The sequence below is a fragment of the Catharus ustulatus genome, chromosome 4 (assembly GCF_009819885.2).
Source record: "Catharus ustulatus isolate bCatUst1 chromosome 4, bCatUst1.pri.v2, whole genome shotgun sequence".
NCBI lineage: Eukaryota > Metazoa > Chordata > Aves > Passeriformes > Turdidae > Catharus > Catharus ustulatus.
The window spans coordinates 71,430,593-71,457,995 of record NC_046224.1 but is presented as its reverse complement, the minus strand read 5'-3'; the positions used below and the strand labels follow the sequence as shown (position 1 = coordinate 71,457,995).

The window sequence follows — 27,403 nt, the reverse complement described above, 5'->3', positions numbered from 1 at the left end:
CGGCTTAACTTGCACCAACCACATGAAATTTCCTTTGTTTATGTAAAATGTAACTGAAGATGTATGGCAAACTTATTTAGCATATTTTTGCTTTAAAAGGCACCAAATGAGTGATGCCAGTTTTGGTTAACTCTAGGAATCTTACATTAAATGTCTGTGTCCAAACATAGTAATATCCAGAGGGGAATGTATTCACCTTAGCATAGAGCAGATGCCCTGTCCTTGGTGCCGGTTTCTTGCCACTGGAAATAAAAAGAGCTGAAGACAACCCTTAAACTTTGGTCTCTAAGTGCATAAGGTTATGGAAGATGCCCTTCCCCAGCATTGATACTCTCTTTGTCCTCCTCTGTGACATGATTTAAGGTTGTTATAATTTTCTCTGACACTAAGAGTTGTATTTGATGGGACAGTCTTTTCCCAGTTTTTGTCAAAGGAAGGAAAATGGGAGCTAAGAGATGATTTTTTTCCTCCCCTGGTTTTCTGTAGCTCCCCATTGGACGTCAGTGTGTGAGTCACTACCGAAGGCTGGGACGTCACTGTGTTTTCTCCCACGAAGAACTGATCTTTAAGATGGCTGCAGATCCAGAGTGCTTGGATGTTGGGCTGGCTGCCATGGTCTGCAAGGAGATGACTCTGCTGATAGAGGAAGAGACACGGCTGAGGGAGGCTGTTGTACAGATGGTGAGTAATGAGACAACCCTTTCCTTGCAAAACAGATTTTACTTCACTCTCCCCCTGCTTGCATTAGAATTTTTGAGCAAGTGGCTAATTCTTTTTGTCAGGGAGTGTTGATGTCTGAGGAAGAGGTGTTTGAACTGGTTCCAGATGATGAACGTCAGTGCACAGCTTGCAGAACCACGTGCTTCCTGTCAGCTCTTACGTGTTCCTGTAATCCCGAGCGCCTGGTGTGCTTGTACCATCCCTCTGATTTATGTCCCTGTCCCATGCAGAAGAAGTGTCTGAGGTACACAGGATTTTTTTTTCTCCCTACTTTTCTTCCATATCTAATAGTTCGCTGTAACCCAAATACTTTTGGTCACACTTTTTTCCTCCCTTTATTTAAGGAGTGTTTGTATGCTCTTTGTTTCTTGGTTCCTAGGCAAACAGATACTGTACATAATCTGTTTTTCTGACCTTGTTGTAGGTGGAAAAACTCAGTATTACCAATATCCTGACTTCTATGTGGACAGTAATAGTTCTGTCTTTTTTTTCCATACCTTCAGGTACCGCTATCCACTAGAAGACCTTCCTTCTTTGTTGTATGGAGTGAAAGTTAGAGCACAGTCTTACGACACTTGGGTCAGTAGAGTTACAGAGGCTCTGTCTGCCAATCTCAACCACAAGAAAGGTCAGACTTCTGTCATTCCTAATAGGATGTCCTGAAACTCCTACATGTGTTCTGTGCTCTCATTTAATGAGAGAAATACTGTGTTTTATGTATTGGAAAAAAGAAATTACCTAATGCAAGAGTGTGATGCAGATTAGTACTTCAAATTGAACTACCCTGGTGGAACCTTGATTGGAGGCCATTGAAGCAATCTAAAATGTTTTTTTTTCATACAAATTATTTATGTGCTCTTATTTCAGATGTGATTGAGCTGAGAGTCATGTTGGAGGATGCTGAAGACAGGAAATACCCAGAAAATGACCTTTTCCGCAGGCTCCGAGATGCTGTGAAAGAAGCAGAGACCTGTGCTTCAGTGGCACAGCTGCTTCTGAGCAAAAAGCAAAAACACAGGTAGGACAGGCAGTTTTTCAGTACTTTCTGTCTACCTCTTTGTTACTTTGTTGGGCAGAACATAGTGCATATACCATAATTGCTTGAATTTGAAAACTAAAATGTAAGCTGCACCTCAGATCCAAGTCTTACAATCTTTTTTAACTGGAAAACTGTTACACAATAGAGAAGCATTTTTTTCTGTATTTGGAAGCTAAAGAAAGCTCTCCTGATTGTTTTTTATTGCTTGTAGAGCCCCACTGCCTCAGAAGTATTACTCACTTAGAGCTCTGATTTTGGTTGAGGGAAAGGTCTTGCACGTGCATTTGAGGGCTGTTGTATGCTAACTAAAAATATTCTACAAACTTGAGGTTTGAGTAAGATCTTGAAAGTTCTTTTAACTGTGCTAGGCAGTTTAATTATGAAGGTCATGTTCAGCTGTAATGTTTTTCTGTAACGTTTATGTTCATATTTAACACCTGGAGAAGGATCACCTTTACAGAAAGAATAAGGTTATTAAAAAAACAAATTAAAAACAAATGCTCAAACAGAGCAATTTGGTAGGGGTAAATGCAGCAATAACTCCTAGTCAAATGTAGCAGAATAAAATCTGTGCCTTACCCATCTCATTATGAATAAACCCCAAAAACGGATCATGTGTAGCTATGAAGTTCTGTCCAATATTCTATTTCTAGATTTTTATCTTCAAGTTTCCACAGACAGGGCTAGTTGTGCCTTTTTGTACAGCATCTCATGCTGTGGCAGTCTGTGGCTGGACTAGGGCCAAAATGCCAATGTGACATTGCTGAGTGTCCCCGCCCTTGTCTGTGTCCCATGGAGCCCTCTACCCCATATGCCCTCACTGACAGGGATTTTGAGGACACAGCAGGTCTGCTGCAGCATCTGCTCCTCCTCACTGTCTGTTGGAGCAAGTCAAAGCCTGCAGGATTCTTTTTTCCCCTCTGAGATTGAGCTGGTATGTAATTGTATTTGATCATTACTCTAATTTTGCCATTTACAATTTTATGTAGGTCCGTGGCATAAGAGAGAACTTTTTTTCTTTATTATTTCTGTAGTACTAAAATGTAGATTGATTAGCAGGGAACAGGTCATCAGTATTGGAAATCTGGTATACATGAGGAGTTGTGCTTGCCAGTGATGCGTACACTTTGTGTGACACTTTGAAGTCTCTTGCTCTGTTCAGTGGGCTTGTTACTCTTGCTTTGAGTGATATTTAATGGAAATGTCTTGGCAGAACCTATCTCACAGAATATCAGTCCTCTGTAGCAAGGTCAGTTTCGGCAATTTTCCAGCTACAAGAGAGAAAGCACTAGGAAATGAAACTTGTGTTCAGAGCTTGTTGCTTTTATATATCTCAGACTTCTTGTTAGTGCCTGGCAAGGCAGTCAACTTCGTGAGCTGCCTAAAGCAGACTTTTTGGGGCTATTCTTCTATTTGTAACAAACTCAGTTTGAAACTCACCTAGATAACTGTATTACTGAAAGGCAGGGTAAATGATCCTTAAGGGACTTAGGGGAATTGTATTGAATTTTGTTTTCAGGATTTTGGAATTCTTCTTCAGTTTGAGTTACATTTTTCTTCTTGAGTTTGTAGGTGATGAAATGTTTTTGGTGAATTCTCAGTAATCTTGATAGATAATTTCTGTCACTGTGAATAAATGGGAGGATCATCATCTGATCTCTCACCTAATATTTAATTATGCCCGTTGGTACAGCAGAGTGAACCAAGACAGTGGAAGGACAAGGACCAAGCTGACTATGGAGGAGCTTAAAGCATTTGTGCAGCAGCTGTTCAGCTTGCCATGTGTTATCAGCCAGGCACGACAAGTAAAGGTGAGATTGCATCTGCTCCTCTTATAATGTTGTGCCTTTCACTTTGTTCTGGTTTTGTGGTACTGTGTTTTTTAAAACAGATCATTTTGCCTGGTGTAGAGGATGAAAAGAGGATGTAGAACATATGTGCACTTTTTCAAGGCACCTGGTGCAACAGGCATTGTCAGGTGTGATGTTGCAGCTAAACAAAGATAAAAGATCCCCTTCCCCTGTCACTGTGTCCAGGCAGCCCAGTTCTAAATCTCTGAACCACTTACTCTTACTCCATCATCATTAATGTTCTCTGTAGAGGTGAAGTTTCTGGCTAAATCCTACCTTCTGTATATTTTTGTAGAGACCTCTGAGGGTTACATTGGTGTGCTTTTTCAGGGCAGCAGCAAAGCAGTGCCATGTTGTCAGTTATTCTATAAATGCATCTCAGCCTCGCTTTCCAGGCTACAGCCTTCTTAATCTGTATGCATAGCCTACATTTCTTGCCTTTCATATATATCTTTGCACCTGTCTGTGAATGGATCTAGACTAATAAGTAATCCAGATCATACTGATTCCCCTGGCTGCTATTACCATTTATCATTCTGACTCTCTGCATCATAGCAAGTGTTTTCAGCAACAGCCTTAATTTGTTTGTGTCACTGGTGATGAAATACTGAACAGTATTTCACCTACTAACCAACTTGTAGAAAACTCCTTAAGAAACATCCTTAATAAAGATTATTTGCCTAGAGAAATGCTTCCTGAGGTGTATGTTAATCACTTATTAACTTGCATGCTCGTACAGTTTTACAGGGGTTGTACAGTATTAGAGGGCCCAAAATCCTGAAAACTGCTATAGGCACAGCTGCTGCTATGTAGCCAAACATACAGTTTAAAAATAATTGCAGTAATTTCACGATTATAAACCGCACCATTTTGACTAAAATTTTGGTCTGAACCCGAAGTGCAGCTTATAATCAGGTGCGGCTTATATATGGACAAAGAACAAAAAGTTGCTGTTTTAGTTTGGAGGACAGGTGTCTGCTGAGAAAGACAGGAGCTTCTCTTTGAAATGGAGAATGTAAACCCCCTACCTCCAAATTATTACAATTTTGAAATCAAGGGGCTTTCAGGCAAAGATATGGGAATTAGGAATAACAGTTCTTTACTAGGGAAATTAAAATAGAAATACAGTACTACAAAGGAACAAACTCCAAACCCTGACGAAGTCAGAGTACAACCTGACACCCTGTCAGGCAGGGTGTTGGCAGCAGTCCCATTCCATGGTGGCTGCATCCTCCTGCAGTGACAGATGTGATTCAGTTGAGCAGTGCTCCTGTACAAGGTGCAGTTTCCCTCCAGAGGTCCAGTGGTGATGTGGAGAAATCCGGTTTTCCTCTGGAGTCCAGTGGAGAAAGGGGCTCCCTTAGTGTCCCAAAACCTCTGTTTTTATCTTGGTAAGAAATGTTGGGCTCTTCCCCCTGGCTGGAGCAACTCCCAATGGGATGCAGTAATTTTATCAGTCCCACAGTGGGACTCAATGGCCATGAGCAGAAAATGACTGGCTGGAGGAAGGATGGGTTGTGAAAAGATACAGAACAATGCCCTGCCTGGTTTCAATGGATGGCCCATTAGCAGAATATCTTCCACAGAGATCAGGATCACTGCCCCCACCCTCAACAGATGGTGATAGAACAGATACCTTTTATCACACTCTGAATTGTAACTTGTGGCTTATAATCAGGTGCGGCTTATGTATGGACAAAGAATGAAAAGTTGCTGGCACCCAGAAATGTGGTTTATACTCAGTGCGGCTTATAATCGTGAAATTACTGTAGGTTTTTTTTTTTTTTTCCAGAAGGCCTATCTTCCATGAGTGTTTGCTGGTGTTGATGCCCTTCAATCATGAATTTTATATAAGCTTTTCTATGATAGTTCAGTGTTGATAAGAGAGAATTTATATTGGATTTTCTTGTTATTTACATAATATTGACTTTTTCTTTTGCTGATAAGTTTCCTTCATAAAACCATAGGGCTCTAGCATGCAGGTTTGCCAGGCTTGTTGATGCAGATCTTTGTCCTTCAGAGGTGTTCTTTATCCAGTTTCACCATCTAATGAAGAGAAAAGTGCTTTCTCGTCCTCATATGATAGGATGGTTTTACTTTACTTGTTTCCACATGCAACCTAAAAATACTTGCTAATATTTATAAATGAAAGATTATCATAATCTATCAGGTAGACATGGAACATTGTTCTCCAAAGGGCGTTTTTGTTTTTAATTTATTTAAAACCTGCTTCTAATTAAAACATAATTCACTGATGAAAGGCCTGCAAGCATACAGTTAACTCTTAGCAGTTGTAGTTTGTATTTTTGTCTGATACATTCTCCCGACTCATCCGTCTTCTCTCACCCTTCAGCATTAGCAATCTGGTTCTAGTTCAAGTACTCTGCCTATGCATGTGCATGTTCTTGAAGCCTCGGCATAATCACTTGTCAATAAATAAATATTATCATTTTACTGATTACAAACTGTAGTCTTTTAGTTTCTGAATGAAGTCAGATAATGATCATTTATGCCAAAGCACTCACTAGCTTTTAGCATGGCATTTGCATGCAATTATCCATCATAATGAATAGCAAAATAATTGTCATGTTGAATGATGAATATTTTCTAACACAAAAAGCATTATAATTATTAAACTGTAATAATTTACTGTTGCCACTGTGAAGCATTCAGAGTATGTTCCCTAAATCAAAATCTTCATAGTGTAGATCTTGTTCTTTCTTATTAATGCCTTCTGATTTCCAGAGAGTCATGGAAAGCAGCATCAGCCAAAAAGGGCAGTAAGCTAAGAGTTAAGAAATGCAGGGTTTGCTCCTCATTGTGCCATCAGCTTGGCTGTCAGAAATGCCTGTCTCTTTGTAAGAGACTTGGGGATGAATCAGTTGGGTGTGCTGGTTGAATGTCCTTGAATGAATCTCCTGCAGAGATTCTTTCCTGTCTGTTTGCTGTCTTTGATTTTTTTTTCATTGCCTTTTTTTTCATGCCAAAGCATGAAGATGAGGACAACAGCAGCAGTGCAGTTGGATTTCTGTGGAATTGTCTTCTTTAATAAGAGGGTTTTGTGTTTTCATTTCTTTATTTAGTGCAGTAAAGCCCTGATGCTTATAAGTGATGTCCTGCTTTAGGGAATATTACTTTCAAACTTTACTATTTTCATGACCTGTGATATTTGTGTTCTCGTACATCTCTGGCTAGTTATTTCTCCTCAGCATGTTTTTTCTGCTTTGTGTTACTGTCATTACTGTAATGCCCCTCACACTATTGAAATGGTGACCTATTTGCAGAAGTCCCTCTTCTTCCCACTGTTTTAAAACTACTGTTGACTGGGTAGTGCTAAATATTCTGTTTTATTGGGAGCTATTGTCATTTGCAGTTGTACTATTTTAGGTGCAGAGTTTGATGCAACTAATGTGCCTAGGGTAAGAAACATTAGACCATCAAATAATTTTAGATGGTCTGTTACTTAATTTCTGTCAGATGTGATGGCTTCTGACAGCTAGCTGGCATTGTGTGCAGAAACTCAGACTGATGATGTGATGATCACATTCAAGTTTACAGCTGAATGATCCCCCCTCAGTTGGATTTTCTTTTGGATTCTGTGGGTGTTTTTTTCCTAATTGATTGTGCTGTATGTTCCTTCAGAATCTGCTCGATGATGTGGAAGAATTTCACGAGCGTGCTCAAGAAGCTATGATTGATGAGGTCCCAGACTCTTCCAAGCTGCAGGAGTTGATAGACATGGGTTCTGGCCTTTATGTTGAGCTCCCTGAGCTACCAAGGTTGAAACAAGAACTGCAGCAGGCTCGGTGGCTGGATGAGGTGAGGTCCACCCTCTTGGATCCCCAGAGGGTCACCTTGGATGTGATGAAGAAGCTGATTGACTCTGGTGTGGGCTTGGCACCACATCATGCTGTAGAAAAAGCCATGGCTGAGCTTCAAGAGCTGCTCACAGTCTCAGAGAGGTGGGAGGAGAAGGCCAAGGTCTGCCTGCAGGCCAGGTGAGTGTTGCTTTCCAAACTGTTCTTAGAGGTCCCAGACTTGTGTGATTCTCATGCTCTTTTGAGAAGTGTGGTGAAGAATTGGGTGCTTGAAACTGTAGTTGCCTTTCTTATTTTGAGGGGTTTTTTTTGTTTTGTTTTTTTTTAACCTTCCAGCAGTTAGCTTACTCAAGAGTTGGATGTGAGATTGATGAATTGCAGAAGTGTTGATTCCCTATCATGTTGTACAGTGGCAGGAGGCTAAAGCTGTGGATGTTGCTACTGTCTTTGCTATTCATCCCCCTCAAAAAGAACCCTGACTATGCTCCCAGCACGAGGCAGCTTTCTTGGTATTAAGGAGTTGTTACGCTGTGCCCTTTTGAGCTTGATTATTCCAAGCCCATCAGCTTTCTCCCCTCCTGCTGTTTGGTAGCCAGTAGCACCAAGCATAGAGCCGTGGTGTCCTGCACTGCAGTGTAGAGATCAAGTTTCATCACCAGCCTGTTAAATTGATGGCTTTAGATGACTGGCATTTTGAGAGAAGGCTGGAATTGGGTTTCTCTTACTCTAGACCACGCCAAAGTATGATGGCTCTGGAGGGCATCGTGAATGAAGCAAAGAACATCCCTGCTTACCTGCCCAATGTGCTGGCACTGAAAGAAGCCCTGCAGCGGGCTAGAGACTGGACAGCCAAAGTGGAGGCCATTCAGGTAGGGGTGACAGCAGGGACTGGAATCTTCTGCCTGCCCTTCTTTTATTTAGGTGTTACCTTTTTTCCTAGCACCTCTCCTCATGAAGGTGGCCTGAAGAGAAGCCTTTCTAAGACTCTTAAATGTGCTTACTGGAGCTTGTGTACCTGTTTTGCTTTTGCATTTGTTTCCCCACTGGGTATCCAATTTCTATTTCCCTTCTTTTTGTGCATTTCAGAGTGGATATAAAAACTAGCAAATTCATTATGATCCAGTATTTGGTTTTGGAGCTGTTCAGCATGCTATCACTGAAAATGTTTAGCTGCAGCAGAGGATGCTCTCAAGTTTTCAGTTTTGGATCTGGCTGTGGGAGTTTTTCTGTTTTTTGTTTTCTCCCTAAGATGTAAGATTTAATGGCACTGGTGGCCAAAGTTTTCTGGAAGAGATGAATTAGTTCAGTAACCTCCCCTTCTACTGGTCTACACATATAACTTGATCCAGGGTTCTGTGATATTTCTGAGTGCTGATTGCTGAACTAGAGCTGCATATCTTGTGCCAGGTACTTGTTGGGAATTGAAGTGAAAATCCCAATTGATTTCACATTAGCCCCTATATCACTCTTGCTGTTAGACAGCCTTTAGATAAGTGTCTGGAGATGGGGTGTTTCTTATTCACTAAGCCAGCTGGCCATGTCAAAATGACTGTTAAAATAACAGTAGATTGAAACACTGCCCTCCTTTCCTTTCCTATGAAACTCTATTTTAGGCAGTGACTTAAAATCATGTGGCTTGAAATTAGGCTGGCACTTGATGTAATGGTGGGATTGTTGGCTTAGAAAAAATTTCTTTCACCCCAGAATGGGAGCAACTATGCCTACCTGGAGCAGCTGGAGAGCTTGTCTGCCAAAGGCCGCCCCATCCCGGTGCGCCTCGATGCCCTGCCTCAGCTGGAGTCCCAGGTGGCTGCAGCTCGTGCCTGGAGGGAGCGCACAGGAAGGACCTTCCTCAAGAAGAATTCCAGCTACAGTCTGCTGCAGGTGAGCAGCATGTACTTCCATGTCAGAAGAACACACTTGTCTGTCAGAAATTGGTCCTCATGGCCTTCAGTTATCTGGAGGGAGGAGCTGGTTGGTTCAGTTATGCTGGATTATAGTTCCTTTTATATAGTATATAATTTCAGCTGTTCTCAGGTTAAAAGAATCAAAAATGCAACCAAAAAGCTTAGTCTTGTTCTGTGTATTGACAATCTCATCTCTTAATTTTGAAGGAAGAAGGAAAGTAAAGCATTTTTTTGTCTTTAAAAAAATGTAGGCCTGAAATGGACACAGACCTGTTTGAGTCCTGTCAGTCTACAAACCTGTTTTCAATTGCCACACTGTTTAAATGCTGAGAGAATAGATCAGATGTTTTATTAAACAGTTTAACTATAAAAAAATGGGTCAGCTACTGTTTATTTCACTTCAGTGGATGTAGTGACTGTCCTTGTTTCAATAAAAATCAATCATGTGTTTGAAGATCTATCACATCTACTTGACAGGCTTCCCTTTTCGAAGGAAAACAGTTCTGGTTCAGCTGCATTCTCAGAGGCTCTATTTTTCATTCTCTTACATTGGTGTTAATTCTCTGCAGTTTGTCTTCACTTTCAGTGAGGTGTCCAAATCCAGACAGAATCCCCACTCTCTAACTTTACCCTAGTGTCATGTGAAGTGCTGTAATTACATCTTGTGTCTCAAAGGGGGTATTGATGTTTACTGTTTTCCAGTGGGATTTTCCCTTTGCAACTGCATCACACTCATTTTTGTTCACTTTGTGATACACTCTAGATACAACTTCTTTTCTGTATTCTTCTTGCAGTCTAGTTGTTTAATATGTTCAGGTTTTGCATTTTCCTAAATGTAGCAATTGAGCTTTTCTGTATTGAATTTAATTTACTAGGTTTTTTATTTAAGTATGCATTCTAACTAGTCACAATGACTTAAAGCTTTATTCTTTTTCTCAGAAGTGCTTTTCAACCTCTCATGTTGATTATAGCATATTTTTAGGGATTTTTCAGGCACCAAATGACTGATGTAAATAATTTTTAAGACTTGATTGATGAAGGCACTTGAAGTGAATGTTGAACTGTGGATGTCTAACTGCATGTAGTATTTTTGTTAACTATATGTATAATAGTGTAATCTGAATAAATTCTGTAATTTAGTCAGTAAACACACAGTGGCTTTGTTTGGCCTGCAGTGTCACTGGTTGCTGATGACATTCCAGTTCCATAATTGAGCTACTTCTGTCCTTATCTGTTCATTCATTTTTTCCTTAAATTTGTTGACAGGTATCAAAGGGGTTAGATTGCTGAGCAGTTCTTGTTCCCTGGTGACACTGTTGTCATTCCTTGGTGGGATGTGCTGGGCATCCTTGGCTCTGACAGGATAATTTCCTTGGTGGTTCCAGGTTCTGAGCCCACGGACTGATATCGGTGTTTATGGGAGCAGTAAGAACAGGCGGAAAAGGGCCAAGGAGTTGATGGAAAAGGAGAAAGATCTTGACTTGGAATCTCTGAGTGAACTGGAGGATGGGCTGGAGGAGGCCAGGGATGCTGCAGCTGTGGTAAGGAGCAATGAAAAGTGGTGTCATCTGCTGTGTGGGCTTAATTAATCTCTAATTGAGAAATTCTAGGGGAAAACTGATCAATTAATTTCTTTGGAAAAGATACCTCCTAATACAGTCTTTGGCACAAGAATGTAGTTCAACTTCAATTGCTGTGGAAGGTAGAGGGAAGCAAAGTTTACAGCTGGTATTTAATACCATTGGGTATGTGCAAGACTTAAATGCTCTTGGATTACTATCTGTTGCTGCTCATCTAATATTGACATTTACTGAAATGATGTGGAAGTAATGAGGTGCAACTCTATCTTAACCAGGAGCAGCACTTATTTGGTTAGGTCAGTTTTGTGGTCAGCCTACAAATGCTTGGTCATGGACACTGTGCTGGAGGGAATGTTATATTTGGTTCCTCTTTTTTGGGGGATATTCATTCTGCTTATCAGAAGAATTTACTGTAATCTGGCTGCCCTTTCCCTGGGATCAAAAAAAATGTGTGCAGGGTTATTGATATGGCTTATACACAATCTATTTTACTGTAGTATGCTGGAATTACATGTTATATATGTATATTATATACTGTAGTATACTTGAATTATAATTACCTGAATGGAAACATTAACGAAGTGTAAGTGCTTCAGGAGATATGTGGTCACTCAGATTCTTCTGAGACAATGCTCAACTCCATTGTCTCAGTAAACAGATGAATGGAGCAAATTTGACCTCTTCTCTGGAGCCAAAAACCTGCTCTTCTGGTGGCCTTATGACAGATTTAATTATGAACTTGAGAAACTTTGTAGATACTGAGAAGGTTATCTAAAGTTTACATAGCATCTCTATCAGAAGGACTCTAGGGAGTAGTGGGCAGCTGAGGAGGAGGTATCCTAAAATGTTTTGATTAGATCATGTATTTCCTAAGTTTTGAGCTAGTTTTAGATCTCTTGATCTGTTTGGGTTGACTGTTTCCTTTTCCTGTGGTGCTAATAAAGTGAAATCTCTTAGCTGTGAAGCCATGACACGTTTCGGTCCTTGCTGGGCAGGTGGCTGTGTTCAAGGAGCGGGAACAGAAGGAGATCGAAGCCATGCACGCTCTCAGGACAGCCAACCTGGCCAAGATGACCATGGTGGACCGAATCGAAGAGGTCAAGTTCTGTATCTGCCGCAAGACAGCCAGCGGGTTCATGCTGCAGTGCGAACTGTGCAAGGACTGGTTTCACAGCAGCTGCGTGCCCCTGCCCAAAACCAGCTCTCAGAAGAAGGGCTCCAGCTGGCAGGGCAAGGAAGTGAAGTTCCTGTGCCCCCTGTGCATGCGCTCCCGCCGGCCGCGCCTGGAGACCATCCTGTCGCTGCTGGTGTCCCTGCAGAAGCTGCCTGTGCGCCTGCCCGAGGGGGAGGCCCTGCAGTGCTTGACAGAGCGAGCCATGAGCTGGCAGGACCGCGCACGGCAGGCCCTGGCCACCGACGAGCTGTCCTCTGCTTTGGCCAAGCTCTCCGTGCTCAGCCAGAGAATGGTGGAGCAGGCAGCTCGGGAGAAAACAGAGAAAATCATCAGTGCAGAGCTGCAGAAGGCAGCAGCTAATCCTGACCTGCAGGTAGGGATGGGAATATCTTGCTGTTCCCTCAGCTTGCCCTAATTTAATGTGTCAAAAAACCTTGTTTTTCTTGGAGAAGTGTGGGGGAGAGGGGAGGACAGTGAAAAACTGAGAACTACATATTGTAAAACTTCTTACTCATTTCGATGCTCTGCAGCTTTTGGCTGGTTTCTGTAGGGTACAGTCAGGAACAGGCTTGTTGCTCTTTGCTCACTGTCAAGATGTGTAAAACAGTTGCTGCTGTTGTTTTTTTCTATTTTCCTCTTGACAGAATCCAAGGTCTCAGTATTTATAATTTCTCATGGATAGTCATGCCCAGGCATTTGGGGTCTTGTTAGTAAATTTCAGTGAGGAATGTAGTCAAACACCAACAATTCCATAGCTGACCTCTTTACCTTGAAAATCAGGTCAGGTCATGCTGTGGTGAAGAAGCTGTAACTTGTAGCATTGAAGAGCAGTATCTAAGTCTTTCTAGTCATTATTATCAAAAAATAGGTATCAGAATCTAACAAAATGTTTTACTTGGCTATTTCCCTAGATTTCTTCACACCTTTCTGTAAGTGGTCTCATTTGTGATGTCCAGGCAGTTATCCTCAGGCCAAAAGAACCAGTGTTTTCTTTGTTAATAACTCTTGAGGTTTTTACAGTTTTTTTTTTTTTTCCTGGAAATGTTCTTGTTTCATTTCCATATTCCATTATTTTTTAGGGACACTTGACAAGTTTTCAGCAGTCAGCCTTTAACAGAGTGATAGGGAGTGTGTCCTCATCCCCACGGCAGACTTTGGATTATGATGATGAAGAGACAGACTCTGATGAAGACATCAGGGAGACCTATGGCTATGACATCAAGGTAAGTAATCCAGTGTGATTTGTTTGCATGGTATTAGTACAGAGCACCTGTCTTTCATTAATCTATTTTTTTAGAACATTTATTATATCTTAAGCTGTCTCTATATATCCTGCCATAGCACCTGTGGCAGAAGAGATACTTCTTGATTTTTATCTGATTGTCCCTCTTCTCTGAACCATTGTCAAGTTTTGTAATGTTTTTATGCAAAATTTCCCAAGTCCTGTTTGAATTTTAGTGCTGAGGAAAAATATACGCTTACAAGGGATTTATAACACCCTGGAGGATGAATATTGTTGTCTTTATGCCCATAAGATACCCATAACAAGATACTGTTGAAGATATGAACTCTTCATAGTTTAGAGAGAAATACTTTGCTCTTTCAGAGTGTATTTATTCTACCTTTTCATCTGGGCAGTTCAAACTTGCACTTCCCACTTGTAGTTCTGTACAGAAATCGTTAGTTTGTATATCACTTTGTTTAAAACATGCAACTGAAGGCCACACAGAGAGAGAAGGATTACCATTTTTAAACTCCCTTTTTATGTTGTGAAATTACTGTCTTGCCCAATACCTTGAGTTGTTCAGTGTCTTACTCAACACACTGAGCTGAGCACAATCCAGTGCCATCATTACTTTGTTCATGGAAATATTCATGAGAACCCTCTTCTTTCAGTGTTTGGTCCTAACTTAAACTGATTTAACAGTGCTGTAAAAGTAGTGATCCCAGGGCAGTGTTTGACTGCCATTATATTGATATTTGTTTCTGTGCTGGAATGCCTTTTTTTTGTCTTAAGTCATTTCTTTCTGTAGTCACTGTAGTTTACTCAGCATACCTCCGCTTTGTGGAAGATACAAATCTTTATGAGCTTGCAGTCAGACTTTTCAAGCAAAATAATAAATTATGTAGGCTAAGAGAAAGCCTCTCTTCATCATGTTGACTTCCGACAACCAAACTTAAGGGACTGCTGAGTGAGGAAACTTAAGTGTTTTTCATGCACTAGCTGTAAATATACTGACCTACCTCTATTCATCCACCATTTAAGTAGGGATATAGTTTTTACCTTTCTTTATCTCTGAAGGAGGGCTTTGGAGAAGGGCTTTAGGAGCTGCAGACTGCTCAGTCTCAGTAGAATTTACTTTGAAGTAGGTGTTTTCTGGATTCAGATGTTGCAGGTTTTCTGTGGGTCTTTTTCAGGACAATGCCAGCGTAAAATCTTCCAGCAGCTTGGAGCCCAATTTGTTTTGTGATGAGGAAATCCCCATCAAATCAGAGGAGGTGGTGACACACATGTGGACTGCTCCCTCCTTCTGTGCTGAGCATGCCTATTCCTCTGCTTCTAAAAGCTGCTCTCAAGGTATTTGCTTTTGTATACATTGAGACAAAATGAAGTAGATAACAGGGATGAGCAGTCAGTGAGGAGTGGAACTGCTGTTGTCCATGCTAGTTGTACGGGTTGTATTGTCTGGAGGAAGGTACTGCAAAGTTACATTGCAGTTAGTTTCCTGATATTTGATATATAGACCTGTGCCAATGTGTTTTGGTTGTTAATGTTTCCCACCTTAAAATGTTGTGAAAAATATGTAATTTCTTTTGGGTTTGATCTCTTCCTTTTATCTTTATATGGCTTTACCTGGGGAGGTTTAGATTGGGTGTTAGGAAGAATTTATTCGCTGGAAGGGTGGTCAGGGCTTGGAACTGGCTGCCTGGGGAAGTGTTCAAAAGGCATGTGGGTGTGGCACTTGGAAACATGGTTTAGTGGTTGGATTATAATCTCAGATCATTTTAGAGGTTATTTCCAGCCTTAATGATTGTGTGTCTTGGTCCTGTCTGAAAGGTTCTAGCACACCAAGGAAGCAGCCTCGGAAGAGCCCGCTGGTACCTCGCAGTTTGGAGCCCCCTGTGTTGGAGCTGTCACCTGGAGCAAAAGCTCAACTGGAAGATCTGATGATGGTAGGAGATCTACTGGAGGTGTCTCTGGATGAAACTCAGCACATCTGGCGGATTTTACAGGCCACTCATCCACCCTCTGAGGAAAGGTTTCTTCATATCATGGAGGTAGGGAACGCGAAGAAATATTCTGGTGTGGAACAAAAATGCCACCACATTCTGTTGGTGGATTTATATAGATAGGATCTTGAATAGTTGAGTGCTTAGTTGCTTATCATGTTTGGATTTCACCTGGAGGGAGTAGTAGATTGGAGAAAAACAGAATAAGTGATCAAGAAATTCAGGTCTTGATCACTCATGCCATGGCACTGTCCTCCACAGTTAAACATATTTGGAACAGTTTTCTTAAGTAATTCCATGTGCAAGCCTTATTTTAGAGGATAACAGGTTAAGGAAGGAAACACTCTTCTTGATTATGCCTGGAAACAGCTCATCTGCAAAGGAGTTGGAGGAAACATTTATTAAGATGAAAAATTACACTTAGTTTATATAACACGATACTTGTATGTTCCTGAACTTTGTTACTGGGGAAAACAGATATGCAGATGATAAGATTTCTCAGAATACCCAAGACATAGCAATTTTTTTATTGATACACTGTGAAGATGTCCTGATTGCTTTGCTCAGCTGCCAGTGGATCAGGCAGGTTTAATCTGCTGACTCTGAGGTCTAGTCCAAATCATTTAGCTACCTTGATGCAGAGGGCAAGTGATGTATGCTGGAAGAGGAGGTCAGCTGCTGGGTTGAAGAGCCTGAATGGAACCCATTTTTTGTCATCTCTCAGCTGCAGTTAGGGGTCAATTTGACCATATGTAGCTATGGATTTTATGATGGCTTGTTGGGTTACTGAGCTACACAGGAAGAACATTAGATGATGGGTCTTCCTTGGCTTTTTGGCTGTGTACAGTACTACAAGATGGAAGGTTGCATGCTGTGAACAGTGAGGTTAGGTGAACATATTAATTGGTGTCTCATTTTCTGCGTGCCATCCATACACAAAGGGTGAGTTAGTGTTTTCAGACTGCATCAGTTACAAGTGTGGAGCATAAAACTGCCCCTGCCTCCCAAGCATTGCTGCTTTACCACCTTTCAACCCCAGTGCTATGCAAGCTTAATGTTCTTTCAGTGCAATGGTTTTGGCAAGGAGTTGATTGAAGAGCAGTTTGAATGCCAGCAAATAACAATTTATAAATAATAAGCCAGACTGTTATATTAATAGTTAAGCAAAGCTTTTTTCCAGGGGAGTGGGGTGAGGAGTGCAGAGTTTGTGTGCGTTACATTTTCTGGTTAACTTTCATGAATACTTGCTTGACCAGAACTGCTCATTTTGAATTGAACTTCTTCTATGTCTATTTTCATACAAAATAAGGAGACTTTTGTAAAGTAATCATGGGAGGGTTTTGTTTTGGGTGGAGTAGCTATATTAAGTAAAGCACAGTAAACAGTCTCTTTACTGGCTTGTAGTATGTTCTTAATCTATTAATAATTAAGGTTAAAGTATGTAGCTGCATTGACTGAAATCAGGTCAGTCCTGTTTGTACAAAGGACTACACAAATGAATCTTTCAGGTATGAATGGGACTTGTCACCGTGAATGCTACCTGCAGGGACTGAGCTGGCCAGTTTTAAGCCCCGCTTGTGATCTGAATCTGTTATTTAAGAGCTCTTGGTCACACCAGGATATTTACAGTGTCTGCCAGTTTGGAAGCTGTTCAAATAATGGATGTTGCTTTCTCTTCTTGCTTGAGTTGATGGTACATTTTAAGAATTCATCAATTACTCTTTCTTAATCTCCAAAACAGCAGTTGCTTTCTCTCAAAAATAATTACAGGTGAGACTTACCTCCGATGAAAAATACGCAAGACCATCTAACTAATGATTAATCTTCTCAAATTCTGTTAAGAACAATGGGAGAAGGGAGTTGTAATTGTTGCTTATTTTGCCTTCTTACCCTTGCTGATAATTCACTTTTTCCACTGGGTATTTTTGACTGGCTGTACTTTGACACAGTTTGTAACAGTTACGAATTTTTTATAGTATCATGAAAATGGCATTAAGTGGTTTTGTTTTGTTTAAAATTTGTAACAGTATGTTGTTGACTAGATTTCTTCATGCCATCAGAGTAAGGGTAGAGGTAATTACATTTCTCAGACCTGAGGTTTGCAAGAAATTTTTGAGTAAAATATTTATCTTTTTCTATGAAGGATGACAGCATGGATGAAAAACCACTAAAAATGAGAGGGAGGGACTCTTCTGAGAGGAAGCGGAAACGAAAACTGGAGAGAGCAGAGCAGTTCTTTGGAGATATGAAGCAAAAATCTAAAGAGCTGAAAAAACTGGAAAAACCCAAGAAGAAGAAGCTAAAACTCACCATGGATAAGACAAAGGAGCTGAACAAGCTGGCAAAGAAACTGGCAAAGGAAGAGGAGCGCAAGAAGAAGCGAGAGAAAGCAGTTGTGGCAAAAGTAGAACTGGCAAAGGAGAGCACAGAGAAGAAAAGAGAGAAGAAGGTTCTAGATATTCCTTCCAAGTACGACTGGTCAGGAGCAGAAGAATCAGATGATGAGAATGCTGTGTGTGCTGCTCAGAACTGCCAAAGGCCCTGCAAGGACAAAGTGAGTTTTCCCTTAGTTCTGTCACATGCAATTCCATTGCGTGTGCTGGGTAATACTTAAGTTGAGCAGCATGAGAAACCAAAGTGATGTGATAAGAAATGACAGAGCATTGAGTAGTACTTGGGTAGGTACATGGATTTAGCAGATTAAACTGTAGAACTTCCTTGTTCTCTAAGGTACTTCAAAACAGAAGGAAAGTTAGAATCTGGTAAAAGGTGCTCTGTTTTGGTTGGCAAGTTTAACCTCTGCAAGCTGTGTATTTTTTATTGACTATGTGCAACATGCATTGGCTGATCCAAAGGATTAATTATTTGACTCAAAAATGTTTCTGACTTTACTGTGTTCCTGAGCAGGAGTGGGGGATGTGTGATGTTTGTAAATGAAGTAGATTTTCTGAATTTCTTGCATATTCTCTGTGAACAGTGATGCTGCAGGCTGGGTGATCTACAGATTTCAGTGGTTCATTTGGCTTGTTGGAGATAAATACAGTAATTTCACGAATACAAGCCGCAGCAATTTGACAAAAATTTTGGTGGAAACCCGGAAGTGCGGCTAATAGTCGGGGGCGGCTAATATGTGAATAATTTTCTGACATTTACAACCCCAGACGTGCCAGCCAGAGTACCGAGCCAAGCACCGGCCAGTAAAAGCCGGCATTCCGCGATTGTTACAGTGTTACTGTGTTGCCCTGGCTCCCTGCAGGCAGCACGGGGGGCAGGGAGAGAGGCGGGAGAGCTCTCTTTCCTCCTCTGCCGCAGCCCAGGGGAGGAGAGGGGGGCCCCGCGCCGCCATTGCCGCGGCTCGGAGAGGAGGGGGGGGGGGGGGCGTGCCGCCATTGCTGCAGCTCGGGGAGGAGGGGGGGAAGCCCGTGCCGCCATTGCTGCGGCTCGAGGAGGAGGTGGGGTGCTCTGTCCCCACCCGCTGCGGCAGGAGCGAGGAAACTCCGTCCCTGCCCGCCGCCGGCGCCACGGGCGCGGGAAAGCTCCATCCCTGCCCGGCGCCACGGGCACGGGAAAGCTCCGTCCCCGCCCGCCGCCGCTGCCGTAGGAGCGGGGGAAGCTCCGTCCCTGCCTGCCACCGCGGGGCAGCGCCGACCTGGGGTGACCGAGCCCAGTGGCAGCGGCGGCCGGCCCCGAGCGGCAGCACCGGGCTGGGCCACCTGGCCCCGTCAGCAGCCCCTAGCGGGCCGAGCCTGCACAGCCTTAGCTCAGCCAGCAAACCCCGCCCTCCCGCGGTTCTGTTACTAATTGCACGCGGGTCCTCGCTGCGAACGACAGAGCGGCTTATATTCGGGTGCGGCTTATCTATGGACAAAAACCAAAATATTTGCCAACACCCAGAGATGCGGCTTATACTCAGTGCGGCTTGTATTCGTGAATTTACTGTAATCAGTTATTTTAGACCTGATTGGATTATTACAAAAGAAACTTGATCTGCCTCTCTGTGGTACTGCCTGGCATCATTGTCAGCTTTTAACACACACTGATGATCAACATTTTTTTCAGAATGTTTTTTCTGTACGTTTCTGTACTTTCAATAGGTGAATGCCATACTTGTCAAAAAATGCAATGACTGAAGCTGTTTCTTATCCTGTAAACCTGAGTTTCTGCCCGCTGTCTCAAATTAACATGTAATTTTATTCAAAGAACTGCAGAAATCAAATAATTCATCTTTTTTTCTTCCTCCTTTTAAAATTGTTTTTTGCGTTTTCCAAATTGTTCTGCGGCAAATTCAACTCCAAGTTTGTATTGAGCTTAAATGTTCTGACACTCAGGACTTAAATATGTAAAATACACTGTTTAATAATGCAGTCTAAGAGGGTGTGTTTAAAGATTCTCACCTATGCTGAAGTAACCATCCCTGAGCATTTAAAATGTGTTTTAGCACACCTCCTTTCATTTGAGGAGAGCTGAGTCATCTTCCTCAGGAGCAGTAGAGTGTTTTTGTGTTGTTGCAGTGTAAGGATGCAAGAGGGGAAAGGTTTATTGGAAGAGTTAGTTTTTATTAAACTGAAGCGGCTTGTTTAAACAAGCTCTGTAGGGGCATTAATTTTTGCCCCAGAGCTTTTCTATTCTTGGTGGCTCAGGGAGGTTTAACAGCAGATGTTTCTTGCTAGAAACTGTGCCTGTGTGTCCTTCCCTGTAACAGGCTGTGTTGCTGATGTGCTCTCTTGCAGGTGGACTGGGTGCAGTGTGACGGGGGCTGCGATGAGTGGTTCCATCAGGTGTGTGTCGGGGTCTCCCCAGAGATGGCTGAGAATGAGGATTACATCTGTATAAACTGTGCAAAGAAACCCCTGCAGGGGCCCAGCAGCCCTGCCCACGCCCCACCTCCTCCCTTCTTGTTGAGCTACAAACTACCAATGGAAGAGCTCAAGGAGACGAGTTAGCAACTGCTTGTGCCCAGAACTCATTGGGAAATGGACCTCTGGAGCCCTTCAGAGCAAAAGGGCGTGAAGCTGATGTAGCCCCCGAGCTTCTCTTCCAAGGATGTACAGATGTGCAGTGGAGTTGGTCTGTTCCTCACAGCTGGCTTCCTTCCTGCAGCAGGAATGTCAAGGCACAGTGGCACCGACTCATCTATGCAGACCCTGCCTTGATGAGGAGCTCCAGCCAGTGCTTTCTGACTTGAGTGTTTCCATCTTTGAGTGTGGCTGTTGCTCTCAAGGACTGAGCAAACTCGAGGCTGTTAGATTAGACACCTCAGTGTGTTAGAAGTACATGTTGGCAGTGGAGCTGGTCTGGAACTGGTGGGCATAGGCTGGAGCTCTTAGACTTACCAGGTTACCCGAAGGAGGTGGTGACCTTTGGAAGTTCTCTTTCGCCTCTCCATGCCATTCCAGTGTAGAGCAATGTCTTGGGAGAATGAAATTGCCCTCATATCCAGGCAGCTAATGCTACACTATAAGGGTGGGAGCAAGTGGATGAATTTCTTTTAGTTTCTCTTTGTAGCTAAAGGGCAGAGGAGCTCAATCTCAGAAATCAGCCAAGGTTCTGTTTACCAAAAAAAGAAACCCAACTCTACTCCACTAGGCAAATTTTTTTCCTCAGTGGGAAGCAACCGATCTTCCTGTCCTGAGGAGGACCAGAAAGCATTGATAATATTTAGCTAGAGCAGAACTTGGGAAGAGCAGAGTTGCTTCCCTTTGCCCAGGGATGCTCTCTCCTGTTCTAGGCTTTGCTTAGAGTTCTGCAGTCCTGCACATTAAAGTTGTGTGGTGCAGGATGGAGCTGGCAAGGAGGTACGGCGCCCAGGGCACAGCTTCTGAGATCTGTACCCAGGGATGGGAAGGAAAGAAGACAGCCCACTTACCTCAGAGGTTATACTGACATGTGCTTCTGTGAAAAGTTTCACTTAAAACTCTTTCCAGTATCACCAGGCTATGGGCATGGCCTCATGTGATACCAGCAAGCGGTCTGCAGATACTGTTGACAGTGCAAACCCCTCCCTGCTGGCTTTGCTGGATGTGTACCAGTGTACAATCAGCAACAGTTCTTGTTTGAAGTCGCCCCTGGCTTTGCCAGAGGACCAGAGGGCTTGGGGTCATCCTGGGTGACAGTTGTTTTAGTAAATCCATTTTTAAAGAAGGACTTGTTTTTACTTTTTTCTAAATGTCTCAGACTACTGACTTGTTCTATAAATAGATTATTTTTCTTTGATTTTTTTATACTTACCACTGTTAACCAGCAGCACAGACAGAGGTTCACAATGCAAAAACCTGCCCGTGGGCTTGGGTTTTTTTACTCCATTCCTTCCTTGTAGTACAAGGAATTAGCAGTTACCTTCCCCATTCTAGCTTGACCAGCTGCCTGTGTTTAAATAGGTAAATACATTTCATGTGCTACCTTTGTGTTTGAGTTTGTTCCTGTTAGTGGGGCATCTGGGCCTTAATGACTCCAGTGGATGCTGGCCTTGTGTATGTGAATGTCTGAAGTCAGCCCCTGGGCTGTCTTGTCCCCCTCTCCACTCGCTCCCTATTGTGTTTCCATTCTTCTGCAGTTCTAGGAGTGTTGTAAGTAGTGTCCAGTCTTACTAGGAGCTGGATTGGGATTTAAAGAAATATTGACAAAAACAAAAGTGTGCTGTCTTGACTGTTCTGTGTCCCTTCTCTTGTTCTCTAATATTTGGAAGTTTATTTATCTGGCAGAATTATCCATCCAAAAAAAAACAAAAACAAAAAAAATCACAAAAAAACCACCTCAGGTCAGGTAGACAGAACTTCATTGTTTTCTTCTGTGTGTGTGCCTGCTACCTGGGAAGAGAAAAAAATGTGCAAAAGAAAAAGAAATAGGATGGAGGGCAGAAGATCCAGTGTCTTGGGAGCTTTGAGTGCAAATTGGACACAGACTTCCTGCTCCTACAAGACTTAATGTGGTGTTGAAAGCTAAAGCAAGCTGTGGTTGAGCATGTGGCTGAAAGGGCACCCTAGCAAATTTAAGAGTATTATTTGTTTACTTATTTATGAAGGAGTCTATGCTTTGTATAGACATACCCTCATTTTGCCTCCAATTACTTTTTTTCTTCTCAGTGTACATTAGTTTTGGTAAAGTGATTTAAACAGTTGTTACTTTTCCTTCAAGCTTTAACTGATGGTACTACATAAATGTTTCCTTATATGGAGTGGATAAACGATCTGTCACAGATGTTTAATCGTTCCAGAAGTAGACTAGTACAAGATTTCTTAAAGAATCCCAGTGTTCTGTATTCTTTCCTGACTCCTAGAATTTGTTACACAACAGGGAAAAAATATGGTTAGCATCTCCTGTTAGCCTGAGCATATCCTCGTAACCATTCCTGCATTCTCTGTCGCGATGAAGTTGTTGTATGTCATTGCCATCAACTGGAAAAGAGACCTTGGAGTAAACCCTCATTGCATGTTCCTGTTTCTCTGCATAGAAGGTGTGGTGGAGAGTGTTGACAGTAGCACTAGTGACAGCAAGATGGAAACAAACAGCACTACAGTGCAACCGTGGTCATTCTGCTTGTAACGAGCCCAGGAAAGAGCAAACAACAGAAAGAAATGTGTAAAACGTGCAAAAGTCACATTTTTAGTAGCTGTTTTTCATGTAGCCACATGGAGAGCCTCAGTTCCACTGTTGGAAGGAGGTTGCCACACCTTCTTCTGGTCACACATGTCTCGTCTGCTTTTGGATAAGGTGTTCATCAACTGAAGACCATTATTAGCTTTGCATCTTATTGTTTTAAGCTTGTTTTTTAAGAGCGTGATTCCTATCAAAGGATTGCTGATAGTATGAACTTATGAATAAATGTTAACTTTTGGAAAAACCTGTAGTTAGTGGTTGAAAAACCCAAAGCTACAGCTGTGGTATTGTCATCCAGCTCCTAGGGGTTTGAAGTTTTGTAAAAGCATATGCAGAGAAGCCAGCCAAAGCCAAGATAAAATTGTTCTTGTGGGTTTGCTGCAGCTGTGGGGAAACTGTCATGCTTTGGGGACAAAATCTCAACACATAAAAAATATTAGCTCATTTATCTAGAAAGGTCCATGTCTTAATGCTGCAGTCTACAAAGGCTACTTGCCACTGCTGGTATTATTTCTTTTTGTGCGTCTGCCACAAAAGGTCAAAGAAATTACCTGAGCTCTTGTGAGGAGATGAAAATGGCCAGGGCTTGAGGTGTATAGCTTGTACAAACTCTTGTGTTTTCAGGTTTTTCTTGTAAAAAACAGGGCCTGGAATTTGGCTGCTTTGCTTGCAGAGAGATAAATGTCACTGCTGCCCTTCAGTACCATTGCCTTCAGGATTTATGCTTTTGACAGATCTGTAGCTGAATGCTTGTGCAGCCTGGACCATTGATAATGAAGACTTAGGAGGTAACGTTGATATGGGAATAGTCTGAAGGGATTAGAACACAGTCACACAGCATAAGTCACAGTGTGACACACTGATCTTTTCAGTTTTTAGAATCATAGAGTAATTTGGGTTGGGGGGTACTTCTGAAGGTCATCTGGGTCAACCTCCTGACCAGAGCAGTCCCAGCTTGAAAAGTAGGTGAAATTATTCAGGGTTGTGTCCAGTAAACTTCTGAGTATTTCCAGGGATGAGCATTCAATGACTTCTCTGATTTCCCATTTGGTATTGTAGCATCTCCAGTGCAAAATTCACTTGCTGAAATGTTCCTGTTGCCAGAATCTGGCTCATACTTTCTCTAATCATCCATTAGGTAGTTGAAGACTACCTGATGTAGGCAGGAGTCCTGCAGCCTTGGTTTCCAAGCTGAACAAACCCAGCTCAGCCTCCCTTGAGCCATGGGAAGAGCTGCAGCTTCTGACAGTCTTGGTGGTCCTTGTTGCAGGTTGATCAATCTACTGAGGAGCCCAAAACTGGATGTGTTACTCTAGGTACAGCTTAAAAATGTTGATTACAGAGGGGAAATAACTTCCTGCTGCTCATACTTTTGCTGTGCAGCCTCCTACAGGCAGGCCTGTATAGCTGCAAATACTGCTGACTCCTTTTCATTCTGGCTACTGTTAGCCCCAGGTCTGGTTTATAATTTCTCAGATGCAGGAATTAAAGTTTTCATCAGCTCATCACTTCATCCAGGAAAGATCCAACTGAATGGGAGTTGTCTCCTCCCATGTTTTGGGCTCTGCTGCTCCTGTCCTCTGCCAACATTGTTTGATGTCATCTGAGTGTGCTCTATGCCACTACCCAGGTGGGTAAGACAGAACACCTGAGGTACTGCACTTGCAGCTGTCCATCTCCAAGATTTCAAATTGGTGACTGCTGAAGCCCACCCCATTTTTTTCACTGCCATTGTAGGATGTCCATCCAGTCCCTAAGTGTGGTTTTCCTTGAAGTCAGGGTAAACACTCGCTACTCTTCCTTGTCCACAGGGTTCATCACAGAAGGCAACCAGATTGGGCTAAGATTATAGTGGTGACTGTTACAGTCACCTTAATCCCTCATGGGCATGGATGTTGGTATGAGGAGGATTGGTTCCATCTTTGTCCTCTTCATTGAATGGGCGTGATGTACAGAGGGTTCATAACAGTCTATCAAGAAAGTTTATCTCGGTATTTTTCCTAGGATTCAGATGTTTTCCTGGGGGTGGAAGTTATTTCTTATCAGTCCTGAAATAACTGTTAAAATTGCTGTAAGAAGTTGAGTGCTGTGGTCTGCTAAAAGCAAGATTTGAGGCTTACTCCAGTTAAATGCAAAGGAAAAGCAGGGAACTCTTGACATCCTCTCCAGCTGTGGTCACTAAGAATGTGCTTGGTCAACCTGCCTGAACCAAACAGGATCTCTGCTTGGAGCACCAAGACAGTGGGGAGGTGCAATAAATCCAGCCCTTACTGGTATTCCAGCTTTGGGAGGGAGATAAATAGTTGGAAGCTGCACAGCAAGACAGGGAGAGCACTGAGCTTTGTCATGGGGATGGCTCAGCACAAGTGAGTGTTAAGTTGTAGGTAGTGAAATGAAAGTAGCAAGGATTTACTGAAAAATATTTGTAAGGAGCTGTGCTCTGAATGGCTTTGAAACAAAAGCTCTGTTGCAGTGAATAGTGTCTTAGTTGGAGGCTTTTCAGAGGTCAATTTTTGGTAGTCTGTGTATCACCCCCCACACCCCCCCAAAAAAGGCATTTAAAGCCAAGTGCCAGAGAAGCTGCTGTGGGTTTTTTAAAGGGTGTGTGATAGGGCAGCTGAATGGAGGGATGCGTTCTCTTGCAGGTTGGTTCCCAAGCCATGGGTGTGGCTGTGGCTCCCCAGGGAAAGAGGAGGTGTTTGCTGCCATGACAGCAGCAGCAGAGCCCACACAAGTCCAAGCTCTGAATTTGACAAACAGCTCAGGTTTTAGTGGGACGTGGGATGTAAACACATTGTTTACTTCTGTCAGCTAATGGTCTAACTTTTCACTTCAGCCGGAAATAATCTAGATATTGTCAGTGTATTAGATAGCACTACATCCAATTATTTCCTTTCCTGACAGTCTCTTAAGCATCTAGAGGAGGTAGATGACCATAGCTTTGCCCAGAAACATTCCTGGGAGAGACAGTGGCTGCTCAGAAGACCTGGTGGAGGAGCAGAATCATCCCTGCCTGAGCTGAAAGGACCAGCCCCAGGTGAGATTGTGGTGCTGCTGCTCTCACCTGCTGCCAGAAGGGGAGGCTCCACAGCTGTAGTCCATTGCCAGGTTTGTATCCTACTGCTAAGGTTGGAACACAGCCCGGTTTCTCAGTTTCTCACTTCCTTACCATCTACCATGGCACTGGTTTCCTCTGGCTTCTGCTACAAATAGTCTTGGAATGGTCAGACTTGGGTTTAGAGCAGTTAGAGAGTGCACCAAGCTGAACAAATAAATAATAGAAGGGTGCATAGCCACAGGAAAACTGTTCGTAACTTACAGGTTTTGGTTTTTTTCTTGCTGAGTTATGTGATTCTAGGAAGCTGATGGATTCCCATTTGGAGCAGAAAGTGGGGATGACCTTTGTGTAACTCCTGTTTACAGAGTGTGCAGAGAGTGCTGCTGGACAAGCAACAGCAGAGATTTCTGCAAAAAGGAGCTCACTTTGCTTTGCCCTAAGCAGCAGCTGTTCCATATCCCTGTTTCTCAGCTCTGGTGATCTCAGGGAAACATGATTGTTTCTTGTGCTTTTTGCTTTCCTCCCCCAGGGCCTTTCCATTACACCCTGGGCAGTCCCTGTTCTCAGGGAGATGAGGCCAAAGGAAACGAGGACGAACTCCCTTTGCAGACTTCTGTTTTGTTCCTCCCAAAATGCTTTTCCTTCCTCTCACCCTCTAAGGGTGCCTGGCTCCTTCCACAGAGCTGTGTGACTACTGCCTGTCCATTGGCATCACTAGGACCAGATTTGGGCAGCAGTAAAAGCAGCTGTTTCCTGGTTGGCTCGTGTGAATCCATGGGTTCTGTTCTAGCACTAGGGTCTATACAGTTCACACCTTGTAGTGGGAACCTTTCAAGGTAAATCAGAATTTCAAAGACCATTCTCCTTTTTCCTCTAGATCCCAGTTAGGGTGAACACCAAAATTAAAAGTTCCACTGGCTCCATGTTTTCAATTAATTCCCCAATCTGAACACCTCACAATGTCTGGGGGTTTTTTTTCCCCCTTCTGTGATCACCATGAAAGCTCTTTGTATTTGGGCTGTGACAGACTTAATGAAACCACATTCCCAGCACTTGTCAGATGATCGGCAAGCAGTGCCTGACCCTCTGCATTAGCTTGCAGGGGTCAAGGAATGAAGTGTCCTCATCAAGAAGAGCTGTGATGCTGTGAGCCTCTCTGGCTGAAGGGAAGTTTTTCATGTTCACGGTGGAAATACCTTGTGTTTGGGTGTATTGTTCCATGTGACCTCTTGGTCTTGTCAGCCCCCTGAGCATCACTGTTGGAATTCATGGTGGCAAAAGGGTGATGTGGTTTGGAGTTGGATAGTCAAAATTGGCAAAGAGTGGAGCTCATGAGCAGCAGCACCCACCCTTAAATTCCCTCCAAAGGGCTCTCAAGCCACTTTCTCCTTTTGCTGTGTGTGTAGTGAGTCAAACCAGCCAGCCCAAAT

At 42.8% G+C, this 27,403-nt stretch overlaps 1 protein-coding gene across 2 annotated transcripts in view; it reads left to right on the top strand.

The window, feature by feature from the left end:
- Positions 1-21,355, top strand: part of KDM5A (lysine demethylase 5A) — a 44,780-nt gene extending 23,425 nt beyond the window's left edge. The window contains exons 14-28 of one of the 2 annotated variants that reach the window (XM_033057009.1): positions 487-681; positions 783-964; positions 1,224-1,348; positions 1,588-1,738; positions 3,456-3,570; positions 7,252-7,607; positions 8,158-8,296; positions 9,132-9,311; positions 10,720-10,875; positions 11,910-12,461; positions 13,168-13,311; positions 14,507-14,666; positions 15,147-15,367; positions 17,463-17,873; positions 20,050-21,355. In XM_033057009.1, coding sequence (XP_032912900.1) covers positions 487-681; positions 783-964; positions 1,224-1,348; positions 1,588-1,738; positions 3,456-3,570; positions 7,252-7,607; positions 8,158-8,296; positions 9,132-9,311; positions 10,720-10,875; positions 11,910-12,461; positions 13,168-13,311; positions 14,507-14,666; positions 15,147-15,367; positions 17,463-17,873; positions 20,050-20,262 — 3,300 coding nt within the window. In that variant the 3' untranslated portion in view covers positions 20,263-21,355. Of the gene's footprint in view, positions 1-486; positions 682-782; positions 965-1,223; positions 1,349-1,587; positions 1,739-3,452; positions 3,571-7,251; positions 7,608-8,157; positions 8,297-9,131; positions 9,312-10,719; positions 10,876-11,909; positions 12,462-13,167; positions 13,312-14,506; positions 14,667-15,146; positions 15,368-17,462; positions 17,874-20,049 lie in introns of both variants that reach the window. The other variant, XM_033057008.1, reaches the window with a different exon arrangement.
- Positions 21,356-27,403: the final 6,048 nt, after the last annotated feature.